This window comes from Notechis scutatus, chromosome 7 (genome assembly GCF_049901735.1).
Source record: "Notechis scutatus isolate UNSWTSFEM ecotype Mainland chromosome 7, rNotScu1.2, whole genome shotgun sequence".
In the NCBI taxonomy this organism is placed as follows: domain Eukaryota; kingdom Metazoa; phylum Chordata; class Lepidosauria; order Squamata; family Elapidae; genus Notechis; species Notechis scutatus.
The window spans coordinates 18,974,434-18,989,904 of NC_142015.1; the positions used below are offsets into that span (position 1 = coordinate 18,974,434).

The 15,471-nt window shown below is 41.0% G+C and overlaps 1 protein-coding gene across 5 annotated transcripts in view; it reads right to left on the reverse strand.

The window, feature by feature from the left end:
- ARHGAP32 (Rho GTPase activating protein 32) overlaps positions 1-15,471 on the reverse strand; it is a 163,634-nt gene that overhangs the window by 17,326 nt on the left and 130,837 nt on the right. For all 5 annotated transcript variants that reach the window (XM_087970078.1, XM_087970079.1, XM_087970080.1 and 2 more), the window contains 3 exons: positions 6,238-6,340; positions 5,351-5,495; positions 3,769-3,851 (listed from right to left, as the gene is read on the reverse strand). In XM_087970078.1, the coding sequence (XP_087826204.1) occupies positions 3,769-3,851; positions 5,351-5,495; positions 6,238-6,340 (331 nt within the window). The remainder of the gene's footprint in view (positions 1-3,768; positions 3,852-5,350; positions 5,496-6,237; positions 6,341-15,471) is intronic.

Sequence of the window (15,471 nt, forward strand, 5' to 3'; positions counted from 1 at the left end):
TGAAAAATGGCCAACTCTTTGCTTCCTTGTTGCATTGCAAAACCAAAGGAAGACAACTATATGGCACGTGGATCAACATAGTGCTAGATGTCTCCAGCAGTCAAGCCAGCAATCAAGGTTTATATAGGCACTCCATTACTGTGTGAGATATTCCATTACTGGTGACTTATTTACTAAATGGCAATTGCCATCTTTGATGACCATTAGAGGGAGCCTCAACCACATTATCTAGCTAAAGAACTGTACATTTTCCCTGTGCAGCTAAGAAAGAGAGAGAATGTCAAGTTTAGATGTTGAAAGCGGCATCAAGAGATTGCATAACCGACCAATAAAAATATGTTAAACCTTTGTTAGTAGATATTGTGTACAGAAGGAACACATGGATCCTTTCAAATATGGAAATTCTAAAAATGAATGATATTTTGAGTATCAGTATCTAAGACTGATTTATGCTGATTGCATATTTAGTATCTTATGACTATCACTAAGTGTGGTATCTTATGATTTATGATAAATGTATTTCTGTGGTGACTATGATTTATCACTTATAGCTTTTATGTACTGTCACAGCTTATGCACCAAAATAAATTCCTTGTGTATCCAATGACACTTGGCCAATAAAGAAATTCTGTTCTGTTCTGTTCTGTTCTGTTCTGTTCTGTTCTATTCTATTCTATTCTATTCTATTCTATTCTATTCTATTCTATTCTATTCTATTCTATTCTTACTCTACATCTACTTTACTCTACAGATATTTCAGAACAAAGCACAATTAATTTCCCCTGGATTCTGCTCCCTGATTTAGGATGACATCTAATATACACATAAAGTTCCAGTGAATCCTTTGCATGGGAATATTTAATATACAATACAGACTTTGGTTCAACAGTAATACGACATGCCTAAGATGAAAGAAACAGAATGATAGGATTTAATGGAGAGGAGTTCTGAAAGGTATTGTAAAGCAATATTGCTGAGATGTTAAATGTAATTAACAGAAAAATTAAGGGAAGGGCAATGTGAAGTAGTGACCAGGGTGCTGGATATGAGTGAGGCAGTTCCAGTCCTCCTTTTGGCACAGAAGCAAGCTGGCTGATCCTTGGGCCGATCCTTCCCTCTCAGCTCTGAGCAGGTTGGGGCTTTGCAACAAGCCAGGTGAAACACCAAATCTTTTGCTATATGTGCTAGGTGAGTGTGGTGCCAAATACAGGTAGAACAAATCAAAAGAAGAAAAATGAATAATAAAGAAATAAATATAATGGGACTCTAGTGTCTGCTGACGAACAAGGGGATGCTTTCCTGAATGTAGAGACATAAAACACATGCATTTATTGCACTATAACTGGATAATCCAATTTTAGTATAAAACAAGGTGGAAACCCAGCCTTTCAGCCCCCCCACAACCGATGACTCAAATGTTCAAATAGCAACAGCACTTAGATTTAGATACCGCTTCACAGTGCTTTACAGCCTTCTCTAAGAGGTTTACAGTCAGCCTCTTGCCCCCAACCATCTGGGTCCTCATTTTACCCACCTCAGAAGGATGGAAGGCTGAGTCAACCTTGAGTCCGTGAGAACTGAACTACCAAGCTGCTGGCAGCCAGCAGTCAGCAGAAGTAGCCTGCAGTATTGCATTCTAACCACTGCGCCACCATGGCTCAAATAGGCCTGAGCCCATTTGGCTCATGCTTAAGAAATAATGTAGACTGCTACTTCCTCTAAACTTGGGGTGTCCAACCTTGGCAACTTTAAGACCTGTGGACTTCAACTCCCAGAATTCTGGCTGGGAAATTCTGGGAATTGAAGTCCACAGGTCTTAAAGTTGCCACAGTTGGAGACCCTTGCTCTAAACAGTGATGGATATGGGGATGTGGCAAGGAAAAGAACAACTGCCAGACCTCCTAATTCTACATGGCTGTAAGAAGCAAAGGAGCTAGTATAGGAATAGATACAGCAACCCTCAATGTTCTACGTGGCCTGTGCTAAAAATTAGCGAGAAATCTTAGGCTTTAGTAAGATATATTTCTTTCCATCCCGAAATGGGTTTCATGTTCAGTTTCTATGGCATGCTGAGTTAGACATCTGATCAAAGGATTAACTTCTCAAGTTTCCCATAACCACACCATGCCCTTCCTCTGATGCCGGATGCCCACACAGGGTATGCAGCAAACGGCAACATTCCCCAAGCCGGCTACAAGAGGATCTCTAAATGTTTTCCAGATCTTGTCTGACTCACTTTTGCCAGCATTCGCATCTAATCCTTAATGTGGATTGTATCAAGATGAGCTGTCCTACTTCCCAACGGACTCTGCAGCACATCTGCTTTCTCTTGCTACAATGCACAGAGTTAGGTTTGCATTTTTCAATTCCGTTAAATTTTTAATTGACAATTCCGCCTGAAGGGCAAGATAAGAGCCCATCATTTCTTAAAAATTTGTTCCCCTTTCGCGCCCTGGATTTTAAACGTTCTACGAGGCATGCTGAGTTTTGCACAATGCCTCCACGCCCACTTCATAGAGCGGGGCTATCAAACTCACGGCCTGCGGGCCAGATGCATCACGCGCTGGCCATGACCATGCCCGGTTTAGCAAAAGAAGGGGGAAGTCCCGATACGTCACATGACAATGCCATGACGATGCGAGTTTGACACCCCTGTCATACAGGAACAGCAAAGAGGTCACCGATGCGTTATTTGTCTTGCGGACCGAGCTAAATAAAGTGGAAGTCAACCTCGGGTCATCCTAAATCTTTCAGGATGTGCACTTCAGCGGCTTAATTTCACAGAGGGGAGAAGGGATCCTCAGTAAACCAGCAACTTATAGGACAGGCAGGTCCACCTCATCATGTAGGCAAGTCCTCGACTTACAAAAGTTCATTTAGTGACCGTTCAAGATTACAAAAAGACTGGGGAAAAAAGTGACTTGGGACCATTTTTTCACACTTAGGGGCCGTTGTGACATCCCCAGGGTCGCCCTGATCCAAAATCCCAATGCCTGGCAACTGACTCGTATTTATGACGGTTTCGGTGTCTTCCGGGCTCACGGAATCCTCTTTTCCGACCTTCAGACAAGCAAAGTCAATGGGGAAGCCAGACTCATTTAACAACCGTGATTACTTGCTTTTACAGCTGCGGTGATTCCACTTCACGACTGGGGAAAATGTTGTAAAATCGGCCAAAGCTCACTTAGCAAATGTCTCGCTTAGCAACATGAATTTTGGGCCCCAATGTGGTCTTAAGTGGAGGACTACCTGTACAGCCTTATGATTTGTTTGTTTGTTTGTTTTTGTTTGTTTATTATTTATTTATTTACTCACTCACTCACTCCAGACTTTGCTTGTCTGAAGGTCGGAAAAGAGGATTCCGTGAGCCCGGAAGACACTGAAACCGTCATAAATATGAGTCACTCCCTGGCCTAAGGCAGAACCCACATTTCCCTAGCAATTTCTCATCCAAAGGCTAACCAGGCAAGATTCTGCTTAGCCCTGTAGCCAAAGCCAAGTCAGCCTACCTGCTCAACAGATCAAGAACTTCAGAGTCTTTCAAGGATCATTTTGTAACTACCAATGGAATGAGGAAGGCAGAGAGGAGATTGCTTGTAAAACAGGGTGGAGCTACGTTAGTTTTAAGGGAGGCATATTGCTATGTCTGCAGGGAAAACAGCACATGGGCTTCCACAAAATCACCCAGGGTTCTTTCCTAAATAACATAATCACCCGGCTGTGTAAACACAATCAAAATAATTGTGCAAATAATCCATGTAGGCAGACCTGTAGTGTGGTGGTGGCAACTGCTGGATGACATCGTGGATTTTCACCAGTCTTTCTTCGTCGGTAGCAGCAGATACAGCATCCTGGAAAGGGGGAGGAAAAAAATCCCAAAGTCTTAACCTAGCACATTTGTTTCTTTCTTTTTTTTTCCCCTAAAGCTTTCCAGAAGAATATTATCAAAATCATAATGCAGAGCAAAAATAAATGCCTAGCTAAGTATATTACTTTGGCATTCTGTAGCAATTCCAGTATACAGCAATGTATAGGTCAGGGGTGTCCAACTTTGCAACCCTGCTGACTGGGGAATTCTGGGACTTGAAGTCCACAAGTCTTAAAGTTGCCAAGATTGGACGCCTCTGTTATGGGAGTTTTCCCCATATTTCTTCCTGGCAAAATAACTGTGAGAGTTATTCACTTACTTGCATCTCTTGGAACTTGAACTGAGATCTCTTAAATCCACATTGGCATTCTCAACTAAACCTAGTTTAGTTGCTAAGTTGACATTGGCATTGTCAACTAAACCTAGTTGCTAGTTTCTGGGCAAGATCTGTTTAATGTTTACATATTTTAATCTTAATCTTTTAATCTTACATTTTATATTTTAAATTCTGTGTAACGTATTTGAATTGTGATGCTTCTGACATGAACAAACAGACTACCATGGCTTTCTTCCTACAACGTCTGCAAGCAATAGATATCTTAGTATCTGTGATGACCCGGAGTGTAACACAAATGTAACAAAATCCAAAACGTAAATAAATGTACTTTATTGCCTCCAACTTGGCCCCACTGTTCAATTATTCTCAGTTGGAGATAAAACGTATTCAAAAATAGTCTTCAAAAGAAAGCAATACAGTCCAAACTTAATGAGCAGATAGAGGTGAAATAAAAAAACCAAACAAACTACAATGATGAAATTTCCACAAGGGACCAGGATAAGTAATTACCAAATTCAAGGAGATAACAAGGCACAGTCTGTTGGAAGGACGCCAACCAGGATAGCCTCAAACCAAAACAAAACACACTTTGTCTCCAGCGTTGGTCAGAACGCAGGTCCAAACTCTTATGCAGTTCTCACGTCTGCAGCCCATGAAGAGGATCAAGGCCGTCTCCTCCCAAGTAGACCACATCTCTCCCTTATCCTCTCCTCCCTGCATGCCCTAGAATGGAGAGGGGATGGGCCTGGGTCCACCTCTGACTGCCCAACTGGGCTCTGCCCTTCCCCAGCCTCTTCCACAACCTCCGGAGCCCCACTTCCACTCCCTGTCCTCTCCCTCAGAATCAGCCTCCACCAGGAGCATGACACTATCTATCAATTGATTTCACTACCACTCTAAATAAGCTTAAAGCTTCTTTTCCTCAGAGAAATGCCATCCCACACTTCATGTTCTATAATATAATGGAAGATCGAATAGATTCTCATATATATTTTATACAGCATACACAGCAATGATATATGGGGAATATGCCAGTTATTTAAGCATGCTCTGGTTTCTCCAAATTATCCATAGAAAATTTTTAAGAAATCTCTGAAACACAGCTCCTGATACCCATATAATAAGGGTGGGAAAAACAATCTTACTGAAAATTTCTCATAGAGCTGGTAGGTGAGCAGAGGATTGGGGAGCTCTCGAAAATAGAGCTTGCAAAGTGAACCCACACAGTGTATATCCTGAATATAGACGTCTTTTGTCAAGTCGGGGATCTGTTCGGAGTCAAACTCGTGCCTGAAGGGAGGGAAAAACAAAAGGGGATGAGGATACATAAAAAAAAAGAATATATACAATCAGAAGGAAACATGATTTGCCTTTAAGTCAAATATAAAAGCAACTTAAAACACATGTTGATGTTTTGTAAAGCTGTGGGTGTTTTTTAGATGGTTTTCTGACAGTTTCATCTTACAGCCAATTAGTTTGCTCAGAAAGAACTACTAGCTGTAAAGTGGATGAGGCAATTACATAAATAATTGTAAGATACGTGGCCTATGTCATAGAGTCACATTAAGTATTAAATGACAGCTTCCTGTTTAGCTAAATTACCCATCTGTCAAACCTACAGAGCGAAAGAGGAGTGAGAGGAATGAAATAAAGTCATTGAAAGCCACCCCCAGCCCATATACAAGCCAAAGAAACCAGAACCTTGTGAGTTTATTATCCAAACTATAAAAAAAGTTTTATTATGCAAACTATATAAGAAAAAAACACCTCCCTATACCTACAAAACAAAGTACAACTGTTTTTGAAACTTGCTTCTATATTACCTGTGATCCTACTGAACATTCTGGAGTCAGATATTATCTCCAGAACAACCCATCTGTTTTCTATCCTAACTGATTATGTACTTTGGTTGTTCAGCCAGGAAAAGAATCTTAAAATCCAAAAGGCAGCTTTGGAGTGAAGGAGAAATCAGGTCTTAGAAAAAGGGCACCCAGCAGAGAATTAAACTCACAAATAATGCATACAACCTTACCGTAACTTTTGGATATTGGATGCGATCCCAGACAGACGATAGATTCCATCCACAATACCATGTTTTTCAATGAATTCAGTGCAACTCTTGAGGACCTGGGGAACTTAAAAGGAAAAGTAAGAAGTATTAATGGACCATCAGATATTCTCAACAGCATCCTGGCAGATTTATCCATGAAAAGGGTTCTTCCCAGGCAACGCTTTCCTTAAAACTCTTGCTTATCCCATTCGTTTATAGATCCTAACTGAAATCAAAAAGTGGCCTCAGATAAGTACCACTGAGATCTGTTTCTAAATTGTAGATATTACTTTATTTATCAGCTTTATTAAACTGCAGGGTGGAACTCCTAGCCTTTATATTAAACTCACTCCTAAACTATAAGTAACTGAATTTATGGCAACATTCTACGGTACTGTTTACTAACAATCATTGATTCAGAATTCATACAAATTCAAAGACCCCACACACATAAACACAAGTTTCATTTTAGTTTTTATATGTTGTAGAAATTCCGATATCGGTCTCTGTCAACCTTATATTGTAATGCATACCTAACCAACTGTGGTTTAGTCGAGAGGCCATGATTAAACAAAATTGTTTAGATGTAATATGTGAATCTACTTTTTGTACCATTTAATCGACAGCATTAAGCAGATGGAATATTTTCGCTAGGTTAGTTGCTAATTGATGATTATTCATCCATTGTCACCCAGCATGTTTTTCTTTCTTTCTAGGGATAAATAGAAACAGGCAGTAAAGAGGATGGGTTTAAATAACTGCTAGGAGTTTAACCCTGCAGTATAATAATAACTGATGCCCATGACTCCTGCCCTGCGTTTTTAAGGCATACTGATGCTCAGGGACAATACTACACATCCCATGGAGGATTGGAGCTCCTAGTGATTGCAATGTTTTGTTTAACTTGTAAAGACAGCTAAATATTGCTATAGTTCTGCTCTTGGATTTGTTGTTTCTTAACTGGCTCTAGCTAGAAGATCCCAAGGCCTTTGGATAAAAATAAGAAAATCAGCTTAGGAATGTTGGCCTTTAGCCCACTCCCTCTTGACCTAGACAGTTTCAGATTATCAAACCAGACAACAAGTTACTCTTAAGTTAATTATTAAAAGTTGCTATATGTGTAAGGATATATATTTGAGCATATTAATCAGAGGAATAGAAAGAAAGTAAGCCACCTCTACAGTTTCCAGAAGACAGCATTAAATGAAGTTAATCAGTAACTGAAAAAGCAGCGACGCGGATTAGGATCAATTCAAAAGCAGCTAGCATTAGGCACACGTTAACATTCAGACTAACATACCAACCAATCCAACAGCAAACCATTCGAAACAGCCAATTCATATACTTTCGGCCTCCAAAGGAGTAAAACAGATTTCATGGCGAATATCTTAAATACCACTTAAAACTGGTATTTGCCATGGTTAAAACATAACAAGCACACACATTTAAACCCTTGCAGATACCATGACTAGATAACTTTGAAAGATTCTTTGGAGAGTTTAAAACCTATTTGTATTAATCTGCCAACTCACATAAACTGAGAACTGAGAAGGTATACTGAATAGTTCTTAAAAGCAAATCTGTATATAGCAGATAGCATTGTCTCAGGGAACAATTACAATACTAGATTTCCTGGACAATTAGGTTCTTATTGAGTTGGAACATCCCAAAAATTATTAAAAGGAATGCTCAAGAAAAAAAAAAATGTAAAAGGGAGACCCAAGACAGGAAGACAGAGATCTCTTAAGCCCAATACTGAACTTGCTCTGTTTGCTATAAGCTCAAACCCAGTTTTGGCAGTAAGATATTTTAAATGCATTTTAAATACAAACCCTTTGCAAGGACAGATGTATTTTTCTTGATTATTTTAATTGAGTTAGTGATGATGGGAGACAGGTTGCTGGACACAACAGGCATTTGGCCTAAGCCAGGAAGGTTTCTCTTGCAATCTTAACTAATTCACAAAAATCACTGCCTGGCTATTTGCAAGTTTGCTTCTCTGGGCCATCAACCTCAACTTGTAGCAATTACCCTTTTAAATTATAGATTCCAGAAACAATGGCTTGTTACTGAGTTTTTAAAAAAAAAATCCTGGATTTTTTATCAGTCTGTGCTCAAGCATTTTTTAGAATATAATTGCTATGCTCATTAGGAGCCCACATTTTAGGTATTAGGATCTGCTAACATGAAAGGATGTGAAAAGGTCTACTGTGTCAAAATCATAAGAATATAACTTTTAAAAAATGAAAACAATAAACCCTCTCTCTCTCCATCCATCCATCCATCCATCCATCCATCCATCCATCCGTCTTCCCTCTTCAATTTAAAAACCCCAACTTTTCTCTCCTAATTCCTAGTGAAACTGGTCCCCTAAATATTTGACTCAAATAAAGCATAACATAGTTTTCAAAACCAAGAAGAAACACTCACCCCCCCAAAAAAATCATAAGTACATCTGTATTTGCCAATGGTTTAATCCATTAATGAATAGTTTAAAACAGGCATCCCTAACCCCTGTTAGGAACCGGATCGTGCAAGCAAGCGAAGCTTCATCTGCACACGCATCTCAAAAGCATTCCCTCCCCCCATGGAAAAATTGTCTTCCATGAAACCAGTCCTGATGTATTCATTTGTAAAGAGCATGGCATTTGTATTTGTCTTTCATTAACTCCATTCTCCTCCAGGAAGACCTTAGGCCAGAGGTCTCCTCCAAATGTGGCAACTTTGAGACTTGTGGGCTTCAACTCCCAAGAATTCCTCAGCCAGCATAGCTGGCTGAAGAATTCTAGGAGTCTGGAGAAGTCCACAAGTCTTCAAGTTGCCACATTTGGGGATCCCTGCCTTAGGCCCTGCACAAAAACACCCAGAGGTTCTCAATGATCCCCATTATCCCCACTGTCACCCCTCTGAATTGCTTTATTGGCACAACAATGGATACGGAGAACAAGCTCAGCAGGTTCCCCTTCACTTTTGTCTCCTGGAGCTTTCCAGCCTTGGAACAAACAGCGTCAGGGAGGGCTGTATCTGTCATCATTAAATTTTAGGAACATCCCACTGTGACATTTAACATCCAGGTAAAAGAGAAAACAACCCCCCTTCTCAAAAGTGAAGAGGGGACAAAGATTTTTTCTAAGATGGTACGCATAGATAAGTCTTTGATGTTACAAATTGAAAAAGTAGAAGCAGCATTAAAAGTGAGTATCAGCGTCTGTGCCACTGAATGTACATGAAGGTGGGGATCAGGGTACATATATTCCCCTCCAAAAAAGGATAGAAAGATTTTTAAAACCTGTAAAACAGATTCAGGTGTTTATCTCACGATGTATCAAACCCAAAAGATTCCCAGTCCAGCTACTGGGGCATCGGCATTGTGGAAACTAGCGCCAAAGACTTTGTTGGAACCCTCTACAGGTAGTCCTCGGCTGACGATCACAATTGAGCCCGACGTTTTTGTCGCTAAGTGAAACATTTGTTAAGTGAAGAACTACAGTTGTTAAATTAGCAACAAGGTTCTTAAGTGAATCCGGTTTTCCCATTGACTTTGGCTGGTTGGAAGATCACATGACCCTGGGACACGGAAACGGCCATAAATGTGAGTTTGTTCCCAAAGCATCTGAATTTTGATTACGTGAGTATGGGGATGCTACAACAGTCGTAAGTGTGGAAAAATGGTCATAAGCCACTTTTTTTAGTGCTGTTGTAACTTCGAAAAGTCATTTTCCATGTTGTTAAAGGAGGAAGAGGAACACTAAGTTGGCCAAACATTTAACAGTCCTATTTGTCCTCCAGAGACACATTAATTCTCTAGTCTGCCTGTCAAAATGGATAAGAGGACTTCTTTTGACCATGCAACTGTGCCGGAGAATGTCTAATTCAAAAGCCTTTCATCGTATGAGGATACAATTAAAATCTTTCACATGAATTAATTACATTATAGCCACAATTAAGAAATCTACAGTACAAATGTAACTGCTTGCATATGATTAAACAAATGTGCTTATTTCCTGATCACAGTTAGTTGGATATCAATTGCTGAACAAATCAGGTGTGATGACCTGGGGCGTAGCACAAAGGCAACAAAGTCTAATCAGTAGGAGTCCCTTTATTAGCTTCAACTTTGTCCCCCCAATGTCCTGGTTACCTTCTGGCTGGAGAAAAAACTCTCCTTGGCTGCAGAGAATCAAGTCCAAAATGTGGTCAACAAAAACTGTAACCATAAGTCCAATCAAGGCAAAATGAGGTAATTAGTTCAGCAGGGCAGGAACAAGAATTCCAGACGTGAAGGCACAGCAATAACTCAACACGGTTGGGAAGACGCCAAGAACACAGATAACTAAAGTCAACATAAGATAAACTCACATTTACTCCCAGCAGCTGCCGCACTCAGCATGCATTTCTTTTAACTCTCATCCTAGCTGTGGCTAAGGAAGGGAATCAGGGCCCTTTCCTCCCCCACAAGCCATGCAACCAACATTGCTCCCTTCTCTGTTTCTCCCTGCATGCCCTAGGATGAAGAGGGGGTGGGCCTGGGTCTTCCTCTGAACTCCCTCTTCCTTGTTCTACCTCCCCTGCTCTGCCCAGCTGGACTTTGCCCTTCCCCAGATTCCTCCACAGCCAATGGAGCCACACTCCCACTCCCTATCAGCTGTTCGGCTTCCTCCTCAGATTCAGACTCTGACAGGGGCATGATATCAGGGAACCTTCACCTTAATGGTTCTTCCTATGTATCTGTAGGTGATGGACGTAGCCAATTGTCAGTTTGAGACCGCAATCTCCTTGGATTCTCATGTTACATTCAGGTTCGATACTAGACTGACAGATTGGACTCTAGATATTATGAAGAAGGATGTTGATATTAATGTGAATGGTATTCTTGGGATACTAAGTTTCATGGTATCTTTTAAAATGGACATGTTTCTCCAAACAAAATACCTAATCAAAGGATTATCCATGTTTTGATACAGTAATGTTCCAATTTCCCTCTTCCCATCCAGTTGTCTTTCAGAATATTCTCATATTTATGTATAAAATTCCTTTTGGAACGAACTCCTTTCGGTCAAATATCTGAAGTCTTTCTTTGAACCAACACAACTCAGATCTAGTAAATTGGATCTCGATAGAAGGCATTTTTTCCCCCAAAATACCATGCTTCCTTGTGTATTACTGATGGTTATATAAACATCCTTTAATAATACTTCAAGGTTAGCTTACAAATGTGAAAAGCACAATATTCATGAGTTAGGAATTTTATCTCATAAGTCTACGCTGCTGTTGTTTTTAAGGTATGAAGTTCCCACTTCGTTAAAAAGACATGAGTACGGTACTCAAGTCTGAAAACATAAAAAGGTCAGGAGGGGGGAAAAAGCAAGAGTGGGAGATGTTACATTTGTTGTAAAAATGGTACTTCATGTTCCTTTTGTACTACAGGTGTATCTGTCAAGCCCAGAACAATCTCTGCCAGATGTCATCAGCTGTCATGGGACTTCTCAGAAAATCAGTTACTGGGGTAAACATATCCTAATTATAGTAGATGAAACGGAATATTATGCTGAGGCTTCCCTGATATAGTGGGATCTAAGATGTAGAACGCAATTTTGACTTTTGTGAATTGCTGATAATGCTGGAACATCTTAAGTTATTTATACATGAAATCGCAATTAACAATGCTTAATCAAACGAGAAGCTATTTTGAGACCTTCAGTTTCTAGGCAACCTGCCATCCATGTATCCTAGATACTTCCTGATTTGCAGAAACCTCGGTATATTTAACCACCATGAGGCTGTAGGGTGCTGAGCACAATAAACATCTCCTGTTGAGAGATAAAGCGAGCCGCTTTGTGTTTCCTCTTCCTAATGCCAAAAGGATGATTCTACGTTCTAGAAATAGAAGTGCAAAATAGAAGTGCATATTCAACTGTAAAAACTTAAGCGGCCCATCCTATAAACTAGTCCTGCCATTTCTAGTGGAATTCAACACCACAGGGGACATCATGCTTCTGGGGGGTGGGATTTCAGGATTTTTCCTTCACTTCAGGACTTAAATCTGAACTGGGCCCTGACTGAATGCAATTAGATTGATTTAACCAGGGACAAGGCTGTGGGTCCCATGGAGGACATGAAATCTCAGCATAATGGACCCATATCTAGGGCTTGCAGGTTGACGTCTCTCAACACTATCTCACCTTCTGCCCATCTTAAGAGTCACAAGCTCAGGTGGGAACATAAAGGCACTCACATTTGGTTACCGAAGAACTGGCACAATTGGTCAATGCCGAAATGTCATGTAGATTCCTTCCTTTCTTACATGGTATTCTGGCAGCTGATGGACTCAAAGGCCATGAGGACAAGGCAAAGCAACACCATCGTCACTACCTAATTAGGATCCTCAAATGGACACATAATTTTTTTATCCCATTCAAGCGTGTCCAATTGTTGGGAGACTGCCTGGTTTGCCATTGCCCTCTTCCAGGGGCTATGAGAATGTGACTGGCCCAAGATCAGTCAGCTTGATTCTTGCCCAAAGCGGGACCACTCAAGAGTCTGTTAAGGCAGTCTAACAGATAAAGTATAATTAGCTCATCTGGTTGTGTTTCCTGTCTGGTCTACTGGGGAAGGTTCACATCAATCTTGCAAGTCTCAAAATACAAATTTCCCGCCATCTCTTTTTACAGCCTAATAAGTTAGGGAGATTAATAACAACATTTTGTGAGCCTTGCAGTAACAGTCATGCCAGCCATAAGGCCACGGAAGCATAATCTTTGAATAATGCTAGTTCCCTCAGCTAGGAAAGCACACGAGTACCATCCCCTAGAATCGGACATGACTAGTTGGGGGAAACATTTATCTTTTTAAGTTAGGCAGAATCCTTTCTGAGTTACTTCCCAGTCTGTTATGCAGTTGCGGGCTCCCATCCCCCACATCTGATACTCCCCTAGGCAACATATCTTCCTCCATTTCCCAAAGTCATTCCCACATACCATTATACCTGTAGGTCCTCCTCTACCCCCATGGATCTTATTTTATGTGAAGATGGCCTTATAAGCCACCTGTTCTGACCAAGGCTTCCTGAGACAATAACAATCACACCCTGTTCCCAAAAACTTTTTGTTTTATTTCAATGGCTGTGCATTATATGCATTTCCAGCACGTAATGAGTCCCAAACGGTTTATGAATAGTCCAACAGAAGTCTGCCACAGTCTTTTGGGATAAGCCTGATAAGCATCCACCTTTATCACCCTTGAAATGCTGCCAACAACGAAATTGCCAATTAGCTGTAAAAGGCCAAACGGAGCACAAAGTCAACACGGAGCTTCAGAGTTTTAATCAACCAGAACAAACAAAGTTGCTTCCTGCAAAGGCTCATGTCCCTTTCCTCCTCCTTTATGTCTTATGGGAGGGGCCAATCATCTCCAAGCCTTTCTCCCGAGTCACCCCTTTTAACTGTTCTTGCCATCTGGCAGCTCTGCACAAGTGCACACTGGAAACAGGCTCCCCCCTATTCCTCTGCCTCGCTGGTGTCAGATTCTGGAGGCTACGGAGTCAGCACATAACTCTCAGACGGCCCTGGCTCCATCTCTGTGTTGGATGCAGATACCTCGTCCAAGCCCATCCCAGACTCCAGAAATGGCCCATGTTCCTCCCCACTATCTGAATCTGCTGCCAGCTCCGCAGGCTGCTGGGGACCACAACACCATCATGGCACAGTGGTTAGAGCGCAGTACTGCAGGCTACTTCTGCTGACTGCCTGCAATTTGGCAGTTTGAATCTCACCAGGCTCAAGGCTGACTCCGCCTTCCATCCTTCGGAGGTCAGTAAAATGAGGAGCCAGATTGTTGGGGGCAACCTGACTCTGTAAACTGCTTAGAGAGGGCTGTACAGCACTGAAACTGGTATATAAGTGCTATTGCTATTTATCAATAATAGTCTGAAACCAACCTTCCAGCAACACAATCTCTAGATCCCTGGACAGAAACTGGTCCAAAGTAAAAACCTGCATTAAATACTGTAGTGCAATTCTTCCTCTTACTGTCATCCTCTCTGTGAAAATGCCTCCTTCCATGTCTCCAACCAATCTTCCCGTGTCTCTCCCATCCAGTTCTACAGCTGTGCCAATTCCACCAAGTCAATCCTGCCCATCCTGTTTACTTTGAAAGCAGCTTCAGGGTTATCAGGGATATCATAAAATGAATATCTGGGCACAGAAAATCAATGGCAATAAAGACCTATACACACCTCAATGTCATAGACCAGGGGTGTGTCAAACTCACAGCCCACGGGCTGGATGCGTCACGTACTGGCCTCATGCCCTGCTTGGTTTAGCGAAGGGGGAAAAAGTCCAGATACGTCATGTGACGCCTCTGTGATGACGTGAGTTTGACACCCCTGTCATAGACCAACTGAATTTAGCCATGCTTAACACCTTTGAGATTTTATCCAACAATCCGCTTAAGTTTGTAACAGAAGAGGTAGCGCTGAAATTAGTCTTGGTTAGTTTACTGTTTGATAATCCTAAACTCAGTCCTGCTTTTAGAATTAATATGCATATCTATTTGCTTAAAATGCCCTAAAGTACCTTAACAATAATTTGGGTAATAACAAAAACATATTGCAGCTTGTTAAGCAATTGTAAGTGACAGGAGAAATGTTTTAAAACGTCTTGCCGAACTCCAACTGACAGTGATTGCTTTGGTGTTGTGTAGATTTTGATGCACAGATGGACTTTAGAGCTGGCAGTTAGGCACGATTAATTCAAAGACAACAGGGCTTCTAAACTCAGACTGCCTGCCTTGAGTTGCTCAAGCCGTTTCATGCTGCCTATCACAATTTTGATGAATCAGAAATCTTTCGTTCTGATACTTATTATTTACAAATCTCCAAAAATGAAAAATAGAGCATGGGTAATTTAAAAAAAAAACTTTTTGTGTGGGTCATTGATGATCACATTTCTGGCAGGTGTGAAACAATTCTGCTTTAAGAAAAATACAGCAATATAGGTAGGCCTTGACTTGCAACATTCATTGAGTGACAGTTCAAAGTTAGAACACACTGGAAAAGGTGACTTATAACCGGTATTCACACTTTACAATCGTTGCAGCATTCCCACGGTCATAGGATAAAAATTTGGGTGCTTAGCCACTGGTATGTATTGATGATGGACGCACTGCTTTTGGATCATCTGATTGCCAGTCAACTTCCAAAAGCAAAACCAATTAGGA